This window comes from Oncorhynchus tshawytscha, linkage group LG04 (genome assembly GCF_018296145.1).
Source record: "Oncorhynchus tshawytscha isolate Ot180627B linkage group LG04, Otsh_v2.0, whole genome shotgun sequence".
NCBI classification, from domain to species: domain Eukaryota; kingdom Metazoa; phylum Chordata; class Actinopteri; order Salmoniformes; family Salmonidae; genus Oncorhynchus; species Oncorhynchus tshawytscha.
Window position 1 is genome coordinate 23,234,470 of NC_056432.1, and position 12,256 is coordinate 23,246,725.

Here is a 12,256-nt window from a genome sequence, read left to right on the forward strand (position 1 = left end):
TTCCTCGATCTGGGGCTCCACGCAAGATCTCACCCCGTGGGGTCAAAATAATCACAAGAACGGTGAGCAAAAATCCCAGAGCCACACGGGGGACCTAGTGAATGACCTGCAGAGAGCTGGGACCAAAGTAACAAAGCCTACCATCAGTAACACACTACGCCGCCAGGGACTCAAATCCTGCAGTGCTAGACGTATCCCCCTGCTTAAGCCAGTACATGTCCAGGCCTGTCTGAAGTTTGCTAGAGAGCATTTGGATGATCCAGAAGAAGATTTGGAGAATGTCAGATGAAACCAAAATATAACTTTTTGGTAAAAACTCAACTCGTCATGTTTGGAGGACAAAGATTGCTGAGTTGCATCCAAAGAACACCATACATACTCTGAAGCATGGGGGTGGAAACATCATGCTTTGGGGCTGTTTTTCTGCAAAGGGACCAGGACGACTGATCCGTGTAAAGGAAAGAATGGGGCCATGGATCGTGAGATTTTGAGTGAAAACCTCCTTCCATCAGCAAGGGCATTGAAGATGAAACGTGGCTGGGTCTTTCAGCATGACAATGATCCCAAACACACCGCCCAGGCAACGAAGGAGTGGCTTCGTAAGAAGCATTTCAAGGTCCTGGAGTGGCCTAGCCAGTCTCCAGATCTCAACCCCATAGAAAATCTTTTGATGGAGTTGAAAGACCGTGTTTCCCAGCAACAGCCCCAAAACATCACTGCTCTAGAGGAGATCTGCATGGAGGAATGGGCCAAAATACCAGCAACAGTGTGTGAAAACCTTGTGAAGACTTACAGAAAACGTTTGACCTCTGTCATTGCCAACAAAGGGTATATAAAAGTATTGAGATAAACTTTTGTTATTGACCAAATACTTATTTTCCACCATAATTTGCAAATAAATTCATTAAAAATCCTACAATGTGATTTTCTTTCTCATTTTGTCTGTCATAGTTGAATTGTACTTATGATGAAAATTACAGGCCTCGCTCATCTTTTTAAGTGGGAGAACTTGCACAATTGGTGACTGACTAAATACTTTTTTGCCCCACTGTAAATAACAAAATATAAATGCTATTGTCGCTATCAAAAATGTGAATAATTGCTATCAATAATTACATTTTTGATATCCAAAATTGTCATTTTTATATTGATGAATCATATAAATAAAAATATATATCTTAATGACATTTTAACAACAACTATGTTAAAACAGCTTCCCTAGTAATAGTGAAAGCAGAGGGGTTTACTCTTAAACACTATGTGGTTGAATGGTGGTAGAGTGTATCTGTGTCTCCCCTCAATTAACCTCAAAATGGTTACTAATGTGCAATAGAGCTGTAACAAATATATTCTAATAACATTGCATAACAGTGCTCAAACCAACAGCTGGGGCTGAGAGGGTTTTAGATGTAGCAGCAAAGGACAACATTTCTCTGGACTTTTAGTAGAGAATCCTGCAGAATTTAGAGGTTCTTTCAGCATTATTGAATTTGCCAGTGTTCTGATCTTTGGGTTTAGGAAGCCAAAGTTCATCAGGCTCAGAAAAGCTTTGGCTGGATCTGGAAGTTGTGTTTGTTTAGTGTACAAGTTAGTAGTTCCCGAGGGAGCCATTTGGCCACATTACTACAAACCAGCTTCTCTTTTATATTTTACAATAGGACAAGGCTGACCTATAAATAGCTGTCTGCTAGGATTCCAAACATAACAGGTTAACATGCTCTTAAATCCTAGTCCAGAGAATAACCTGTGCACTGTCAACATGCACTCTGTCCCTGTGGATGCAACAATTGTGGAGAGTGATGAGAGGTTTGACGCAACACACACAACAAAAGCATCAAGGACATATTCACAGACCTGTAATCCTAATCCACATGTATAGATAGATGAACCGACTGTGATCCAGAGAGAAGGGGAATGACAGATGTGTTAGCAGGACAAATCCACAGAATCATAAACACAGAAATTCAACATCACAACTATGATGTGACCTTGCTTAGAGAGCAGTGTTCACACAGTTTTGGCGGGATACAGGATATCCATATGAATGCTAAAAAATACATTTAAAAAAAGACTTGTCTTGAAGATATAGTTCCCTTTTCTTTCTCCCTTGGATTAAGACCGAGAGCTTGATTGTGTTGAAGCTGAATGTTGCTGCTTTTAGAATCTCCATGTAATGCATCAAAGCACTGTCACACTTCACTGCATTGGCTAAAGGACACTTTAAATATTTCTATGGAGAGAAGGATGAACTCTGCATTTGTTCTGGAAATAACTAAAAGGAGGAAATGGTCCAGACAGTGATCAGAGTGACAGCCTGTAGAGATCCTGCCAGTCCCATCTGGACACGCATTAACCGGGATGGGATGCAATGGACAAAACAGAGTACACCGATTCCTCTCAATTGACCACCAGAATTGAGATGAAAAAATCTGTTAAAATGAGACACAAATGTTAAAGGATTCTCCAAAGGGGCTAATATTCCCTTTAAGACTGATTATTTGCACAATGACAGTCTCTGTCACCTCTGACAGCATGCTTATAGATTAGAAAAGATATGGCACCTTCTAAACATTTTGTATATTTTTTAAATGATGCTGATAAGAGCGTTGGAAACTTTCTGCCTCCACTAAATGGATTCTCATCCTGATCGTGTGATCACTGGAGAGACATCTGTCAGCTAACCGAGAGGAAACAAGTGTTACAATGTCTTTTACCATCCAGCATGTATGGAATGTACAAATAGAAAGTTATACAGGTTTATCAATATAAATCTGCTTTACTAATCCTCAGCCTACAAAGAGTTGCACTTCAATCCCACTACTACGAAGGGGTCTTTTCATCCCTCACAGCTAACACAGGAAGGGATGGGTTGGGTGGAGATCTTTCAGTACTGCATACACTTCATTTCAGCACATCTGGTTTCTCTCTGACTGAGCTTCACCCATCAGGTTGAAAAGAAACAGGTCTGAAAACGTGGCACCTGCAACGGGGCGGTGGCACTGCAGCCCCGAAAGAAGCTGACTGGGTGTTTCGGCAGATCAGCAGAGTGCGAGCCAACCAACCATCAGCACATTCTGGTACATCTGAAGTGCCCTGTTGAAGTGGGAGGGAGCCCGACCACAGGCCCAGTAGGAGTAGTGAGGCCCACCAGCTCTGCTCAGATCGGTTATGGGACAGCCTAAAATTAGCACCAGCCATTGAGCAGTGTAGGTCAGAACTCAGCTGCCCAGCCCACCACACTTACTAATCAGCGTGTTGAAATAGCTCAGGGTGGTCACAGTAATGCTCTGTATAACAGAATATCAAGGTTCAATAATTGCTCCAGTCTGTGACCTACAGGATAAACAGTACCAGTCAAAAGTTTGGACAAACCTACTCATTAAAGGGTTTTTCTTTATTTTTAACATTGTAGAATAATAGTGAAGACATCAAAACTATTAAATAACAGATGTAACCAAAAAAAAGTGTTAAACAAATCAAAATATATTTTAGATTCTTTAAAGTAGCCATCCTTTGCCTTGATGACAGCTTTGCACACTCTTGGCATTCTCTCAACCAACTTCATAAGGTAGTCACCTGGAATGCTTATCCAACAGTCTTGAAGGAGTTCTCACATATGCTGAGCACTTGTTGGCTGCTTTTCCTTCACTTTGCAGTCCAAATCATCCAAAACACAACTGATTGGCTCAAAAGCATTAAGGAAAGAAATTCCACAAATGTACTTTTAACAAGGCACACCTGTTAATTGAAATGCATTCCAGGTGACTACCTCATGAAGCTGGTTGAGAGAATGCCAAGAGTGTGTAAAGCTGTCAAGGAAAAAAGGGTTGCTACTTTGAAGAATATATTTAGATTTGTTTAACACTTTTTTGGTTACTACATGACTCCATTGTGTTATTTCATAGTTTTGATGTCTTCACTATTATTCTACAGTGCAGAAAATAGTCAAAATAAAGAAAAACCTTGAATGAGTAGGGCTGTCCAAACTTTTGACTGGTACTGGTACTGTGTTTGTGTGCGGGTGCACACACAAACTTGACTGATACAGTGAGGGTGTGATACTAGCTGAAAAAGAGGGAGAGAAAAGAGGCAACCAACACAAAGTGTTTTCCCCTCATATAAGTTATTCAGATCTCAACACCCGTGTCTTATCTTCTCTTTTCCAATAAACCACAAGAAAAACAGATTGCAGACACACACACAAAATTCAACCCAAACAGATGCACTCACATGAGACTAGTCTAAGTGTTGGACACACAGAAGGCCAGGTTTAGAGGCTTTTCCACTCAGCACTGTGGACAACCAGGAAATGGGAGCAAAGACCAGGAACTAAACATGATTATTCCCTATAATTGTGCTTTCAGAGCAATTTCAAGAAAAGCTGTTTAGCTTCCAGGAGGAATCTTCTTAAGGACTCATGCTTGTAGATATGCGTATTTGTTCTACAGTACATCTTGTTAAAGTAAATACATGAAATAGTACTGTCTGCCAGAAGCAACATCCACAAACTAATTATTGTCTAACATGGCCCAGGCAGTTTGTGCAGAGGTGAGCTCATCTCATATAGCACATTACCATCGCTGTGTTCCCTCACACCCCACAAGCAGCTGAAACATTCCATAAACACGTGGCTTGCCAGCCAGCAGCACAGAGGGCCCTTTGAATAGGACCTGTAAAGGGAGCTAAGACCAGGGGACCAGAAGGGGACGGAGACGGAGCACGAGGGAGGATTAGAGAGGAGGAGGAGGCCTGGAGGGAGGGCCAAAAGATCAAACATTTCTCATGCATTTTTACCATTATCTGTAAGAAAATATATGGATATGGAAAACAGCCTGGGGTAGACACAAATACTTTCAGATGTGCTGTTCAATCTGACAGTATTTCTCATGTTTCAGAGTTAAGGGTTGAAATTGCGCCAAGTAGGCTACTGCCCAACCGTTAACCCCTATGCTGGTGTAACTTGAACTGGATAGGGCCTGCTTATTTCAGATATTAATGGTGTGTTTGTCCCTTCGCTCCATCTGACTGCAGTTGGCAGGTCCCTGGCCTGCTGCTATGATCCCCTGCCAGCTCTCCAGGCACACTCCATTCTGTACCATTTTACCAAGTCACCCACCCGAGAGGACAGGTGACACGAAACACAGAGCTCAGTCAGGGTGCACAAGAGCTCTTTCCCTTTTCTGTGCTGGCGCCACTTCATCTAAATTGTTGGACACGTATCTTGTATGTAAACTCAATGGGAGGGAGAGGTGAAATCATTTTTGCTTCCTTAACCACTAAAGGCTCAGAATGTTGACATTCAGGTACAAAAAAGAAACAGTGTGAGCTTCATCAGGAGCTCTGAAATATTCATGATTGGATCGTAAACCTGGAGTGTGGGCCACCACCGCCTCTGTGATTTCTCCTGTGGTTGCAAATACAGCCCTGGACTGAGGCCAGACACGCTGACAGATAGGACCACTATCAGACCACCTGAGTGAAAGCTTTTCATTAGTGTCAAATGAGACATACAGACTTGTCTAATTGATATTAAGTGGAAGCTCCTCTTGGCCTGGCACAGGTTCACTCAAAGTGCAGACATTCTAACAACACAATCCCCAGTAGACCTTTTTATAATGTACTCATGATTAGCCATGAGTCAAAGTACTGGCCACTGGCATATGCCTATGTTATAGTGATAATTAACTATAGCAAAGCAGACAAACCATAGAAGTGGCTTCCTTTAAGCCACACAGCTAACCAGCATCTCTATTCAGAGCTAACCTAACCAGCATCTCTATTCAGAGCTAACCTAACCAGCATCTCTATTCAGAGCTAACCTAACCAGCATCTCTATTCAGAGCTAACCTAACCAGCATCTCTATTCAGAGCTAACCTGACCAGCATCTCTATTCAGAGCTAACCTGACCAGCATCTCTATTCAGAGCTAACCTGACCAGCATCTCTATTCAGAGCTAACCTAACCAGCATCTCTATTCAGAGCTAACCTAACCAGCATCTCTATTCAGAGCTAACCTAACCAGCATCTCTATTCAGAGCTAACCTAACCAGCATCTCTATTCAGAGCTAACCTAACCAGCATCTCTATTCAGAGCTAACCTAACCAGCATCTCTATTCAGAGCTAACCTAACCAGCATCTCTATTCAGAGCTAACCTAACCAGCAGCTCTATTCAGAGCTAACCTAACCAGCAGCTCTATTCAGAGCTAACCTAACCAGCAGCTCTATTCAGAGCTAGCTAACCAGCAGCTCTATTCAGAGCTAGCTAACCAGCAGCTCTATTCACAGCTAGCTAACCAGCAGCTCTATTCACAGCTAGCTAACCAGCAGCTCTATTCAGCTAGCTAACCAGCAGCTCTATTCACAGCTAGCTAACCAGCAGCTCTATTCACAGCTAACCAGCAGCTCTATTCACAGCTAATCAACAGCTCTATTCAGAGCTAGCTAACCAGCAGCTCTATTCACAGCTAGCTAACCAGCAGCTCTATTCACAGCTAATCAGCAGCTCTATTCACAGCTAATCAGCAGCTCTATTCAGAGCTAGCTAACCAGCAGCTCTATTCACAGCTAATCAGCAGCTCTATTCAGAGCTAGCTAACCAGCAGCTCTATTCACAGCTAACCAGCAGCTCTATTCACAGCTAATCAGCAGCTCTATTCACAGCCAGTAGTGACAATTGGCCTAGATCTCCACATATGACGAGACTGGTGCTCATTCTCTAATTCCTAGGCTATTCTAGGAAAAAGAGACCTTAGAGATTTGTACATTTTAGACTGGCTGTTTTCCGATGATTACAAGCGGGAGGTGTAGCAGGGTTTGTAGAGTCAGTGTGGCAAGGACAGAGGCCCATTTATGCCATTCAGTACTGTACCCAATACTAGGGCTGTTCCTCCTCCTCCTCAGGCAGACCCAAAGTATGCCACAATGCCAGACAGTAAAACACTAGAGGTCTGCTGGGTAGTCAATGCCACCCCGTGTTTGACTGGCTGTTTGCTCATGCAGTCACAGAAAAAAAACGCATCGCTGAGTTGTTTTTTTTCTTAAAATGTAGCAATGACATATTGCAATTTTAACTAATAAAAATGAAGGTAGTGCCATCTGAAAGGAACATACGAACCCTCCTAAAGCTACAGTAAATATTCACCAGAACGCTTACGTAACTAGAGCACAGTGGCCCTTTATAACATTGTCATTATAAAATAGATTTAGCAGATTACATGGTATTTATTGAATGCTGCAAGGAGTTTTATGATAAAACAAAAAATGACATTTCCCACACACTCTAAAAAGTCAGTGCCCACAACAGAGGACAGCAGTTTGTCATGCTCGCCTCAAAACGACTGCTTATCACAGCACGGATCCAGCAATGTATGCAATAATGTTCCTACAACATCAGAAAATAAATCCAGATCTCTGTTAATCCACAAAGCACGGTTTGCATGAAGTGATCCTGCAGCAGGACCGTTACCTCAGCAACATGGCCTTTAAGACAACCACTCCAGGGACAGGCTCAGCAACATGGCCTTTAAGACAACCACTCCAGGGACAGGCTCAGCAACATGGCCTTTAAGACAACCACTCCAGGGACAGGCTCAGCAACATGGCCTTTAAGACAACCACTCCAGGGACAGGCTCAGCACATGGCCTTTAAGACAACCACTCCAGGGACAGACTCAGCAACATGGCCTTTAAGACAACCACTCCAGGGACAGGCTCAGCAACATGGCCTTTAAGACAACCACTCCAGGGACAGGCTCAGCAACATGGCCTTTAAGACAACCACTCCAGGGACAGACTCAGCAACATGGCCTTTAAGACAACCACTCCAGGGACAGGCTCAGCAACATGGCCTTTAAGACAACCACTCCAGGGACAGACTCAGCAACATGGCCTTTAAGACAACCACTCCAGGGACAGACTCAGCAACATGGCCTTTAAGACAACCACTCCAGGGACAGGCTCAGCAACATGGCCTTTAAGACAACCACTCCAGGGACAGACTCAGCAACATGGCCTTTAAGACAACCACTCCAGGGACAGGCTCAGCAACATGGCCTTTAAGACAACCACTCCAGGGACAGACTCAGCAACATGGCCTTTAAGACAACCACTCCAGGGACAGACTCAGCAACATGGCCTTTAAGACAACCACTCCAGGGACAGGCTCAGCAACATGGCCTTTAAGACAACCACTCCAGGGACAGACTCAGCAACATGGCCTTTAAGACAACCACTCCAGGGACAGGCTCAGCAACATGGCCTTTAAGACAACCACTCCAGGGACAGGCTCAGCAACATGGCCTTTAAGACAACCACTCCAGGGACAGACTCAGCAACATGGCCTTTAAGAAAACCACTCCAGGGACAGGCTCAGCAACATGGCCTTTAAGACAACCACTCCAGGGACAGGCTCAATGTTTTTGCTGGACATTTAATCAGAAAGCTGTAGCAATCGCAACTTTCTCTGTATCTGACAGCCGGTTTCCCTATTTTCTACAGGTCAAGCTGCATTGGTAAATAGGTGTTATTGTGAAGAAACAATCAAATTGTAAGACAATGAGGAAAACCACACATTACAGTGTTATTGCACTGTCCTAAAGCAAAATATTTGACCACAAGTCTCATGGACTTGTGTACTTTGTCAGAAGAGCCACACACTGGCTTACTGTTCTCATGCTGATTATTTCCCAGATTATTTGCTTGTTCATTGCACATTTGGTTTACAATCCTATGCTTTCCAGCCTATCACCTTTCATAACAGCCTATTCTCAACAATTGCTACCAAAAAAAAAAGTTTTCTGCTCTTCTCATTTGAATTATCATAGCTTTTATTAGTTGAGCCTAGCATGTCGGAAATGGAAGACAATGAATGACCCTGACTGATTTACTTCAACCGAGAGTCTGCTTTTATGACTTCAGTGAAATCATGTGATATGAGGAAATATGTGGCATTGAGTCAGCCATTCACTTAGACATGTCTATACCTATTTGAGTCATCATAGACCTGAGCAACCAAAAATATCTCAATGACTGTTCATTTAGAGACTAAGAACAACACAGGGAAGAAGACAGAATATCAAATCGTGACCTTTCCCTGTCAGTCTGTGGCTAAGGAAATCAGTTCTGAAGACTAACGGAGAGGAAATCAACATTTGGCTTTTTTCATCTCCACCAAAATAATATTTTCAAGAGCAGATCAAAGCAGTTAAGCACAGGCTTAATAAGAGAGGGAGAACATATGTTTGTTTTCCCTCAGCTGTCTGGAACAAAGTGTTTTATAAAACATACACCCTGTCATGTATTGATGCTTAAATAAATATTTTGCATTGGACTCTCTCTTCTCTGTCCTTGCAGTACCTAGTACCACCCTATCCCACTTAAACATTGTTGCAGTGTCAATACGTTCGACATGAGTGACTCTCCTATTGTGTTCACACATCACAACAGGAAACACTGAGGACTGAAATGTTGATGGGAAGCCATCTGACGATGAGCCCTCCATCCTCTTTTTAGTGAGAGTTATCAGCCCTTTCCCTCCCCACCCCCAACAAAGAGCCTCCCTAAACGTATCACGCTACACAAACCCTTTTAAGTGAATTACTCCTACACAAGGACAACAATGTTGATGTGTGCTGACACAAAAACACTCCGGGTGGACAGGGCCGAGCGACTGGGCAGCCTGAGGGCACGCACGGTCTCAATCAGGGCATCTCTAGATGAGCACTACAACACTCAATGGTAGAGAACCGAAGGGGGAAAGGGGGCAGGCATGCTTACAAAGTGAAAAGAAAACAGTCGTACAATCCACAAAGAACCACACAATCACTACGGTGCTTTGCAAAGGTGGGCTGAGCTAATGGTTTCATATAATCATATGTAAACAAATTTGGTAGAGCTATAGTACACTATAGCATCATGTTGCAGCTGCACATATAAGCACATTGCTGCATGAGGAGAGATCAAGGTTAGGGCAAGTACAGGCATCTCTAATAAGCACATGAAATGGCAGTGGCTATTGAGCCCTAAGGATGCATTAACAGTTCTTGTGCTTTTTTACATAAAATATAAATAAAAGACTTGAGTACAAAAGGACAGTATAGAGACTATGGCCTTGTAGACCTACCCAGATCTCCATGGAGACTGTTGTCATGCGAGTCCCCATCACCGGGCCAGATCTGGCCTATTTTACGGACACCCACGATGGAGGCCTCGGACACCAACACTTCCTGCTTCAGACGTTTCTGAGACAGTGGGGAGGGCAGGCTGCTGCTGTCAAAGGACTGCTGGGAAATCTGGGAAGGTGAATGACTTTTCTGACTGTACATGTGATTGGTGGTAGGACTTGGGGACATGTGACTTGACTGGCCAGAGGAGAAGTCTTCCTCGCTGGACGTCAGGTTCTCATTGGAGCTGCAGTCTGGGGTGTAGCCGCCCCCAGCATCGTAAAAACTGCCAGGTGAGTAGGAGCGCCTTGGCCAGTTTTGGCGTGAGTCCCCCTCCACACTGTGGTCCCTGATGTGAATGACCCTCCCCTCCCCCTCTGCCATCAACCCCCCAACATACACACTGGTGTAGGGTTGACAGTTTGCCGGCTGTCTCCTCCCATTGGAACGGATCTCACTGTCCTTGAGGAAATGTGGGTTCACCTCTGTGTCATCATACAGCCCATTGTAGCCACAGCCACCCTCTGTGGACCTGCATCGGAGTACAGATTTGCGGATCTCCCCCATAGCAGTGGATAGGTTCCCGGGCAGGGAGTGCATGGACCTGTTGCGCTCCATTTGCATGGCCTGGCAGCCCAGGCTGCTGATCTTATCTGAGACTTTCCTGTCATTGACCTTCACGAGGCCTCTCTCATGGTGGTACTCCATGTTCACGTAGAAGGGTCTCTCTGTCCCTCCAACCCCCTTCCCATCTCCAGCTGTGTGAGAGTTGGCTATCTTGATGCGCTCGAAGGTGGACCTCAGTGCTGCTACTGAGCTCATGCCCACCCTGTCCCTGTCCAGATCTGTGTCTGGGGGACACACAGTAGGCATGTGGGGGCACAACTCACCCCTCTGTTCGAAGGGAGTCACCCCATCTACCTCTCCCTCTGGATACTGTTTATAGCTCCCTGTGTCGACTGCCTCTCTCGGCTGCTCCTCCACTGTAGGCTCCTCATCTATGTGGGATGTCTGGGTGTCTGAAAAACTGGATTGGTCTCCAATAGTCATTAGGGACATCCTCTTGATGCCCCATCTCTGCCCATCATAAGCCTTCCTCTCCTTGGCCAGTAATGTCTGCAGGTAGATCATCTGAAAGCGCTCTTTGTTTTCCTCTAACTCCAGCTGCCTGATAGATGACTTGCATTTCTCCAGCTCCTGTTCAATATCCCCCAATGATTTCAGCTCCATGCTTGGGGCATCTGACTCAGGGAACTGGGCTTTCCAAGCCTCCACAAAACCTACTTGTTCAACCATAGTTTGTTTTGTTTTACCTAGTCCACTGAGAATAGAGTAATAGAGTATAAACTAAGTTTCTACTAAACTATATGATACGTTTCCAATCAAAATAATTTCTAAAGCATGACTTATAATGGCCATTAAAAGCTATTTCCACACTCCACTGACTGAATACATTTTTCACAAGACTCATGCAAAAAAAATGTCTACTTATCATGCACCATTATATTATAGTCAGATCGAGTGTTTACGGGCACCAGTGAGAATGACATGAGGCCTGTTCTCAAAACGAGCCAGTTCAGATACCTGCAACAAAAGAATAACAAAGAATAAGTGTCCTTCCATATCTTCTGTAATGTCGGTCACAAACAATTACTCTTCATTCATCGTAAAAGCAGAATCACTGTCCTATCCAGAAGTTCCATTCAATGATTTAGTGAAAGTCCAAGAACAATTAAACATTTCCAGTGTAATAGATGTTTTTAATGTTACCGGTAATTCGTTATCCTGCACCCGATTGAAAGTTAGTTTGAATGTTCTCTCGTTAACCTTACACCCACTAGACATTAGATACACTTCGTCGGATCGCACACTGGCTACGGTTACTGTGTTTTGGTCATTTTCTTTATTGAGTTGGTGCTGAAAAGAGAGGGAGGGACTTTGATGTGTCCAGTTTTAAAGACGCAGGCACGTCGAGAACACAAAAGATAAAGCCAAGCTGCAAACAACTCTGGAAAATATGATTATATGGTCTATCTATATTATGTAAGTAATAATGTAGACTAATCTTTTGCTATTTTGAAAGATTAAAACAG

General features: G+C 43.8%; 1 protein-coding gene across 1 annotated transcript in view; it reads right to left on the minus strand.

Annotated features, from left to right (window-relative positions):
• Positions 1 to 12,069, minus strand: part of LOC112248353 (breakpoint cluster region protein-like) — a 40,002-nt gene extending 27,933 nt beyond the window's left edge. The window contains exons 1-2 of the mRNA XM_024417302.2: positions 11,934 to 12,069; positions 10,124 to 11,747 (exon numbers count right to left, since the gene is read on the minus strand). Of these exons, the coding sequence (XP_024273070.2) occupies positions 10,124 to 11,459 (1,336 nt within the window). The 5' untranslated portion in view covers positions 11,460 to 11,747; positions 11,934 to 12,069. The remainder of the gene's footprint in view (positions 1 to 10,123; positions 11,748 to 11,933) is intronic.
• Between the last annotated feature and the right edge of the window lie 187 nt (positions 12,070 to 12,256).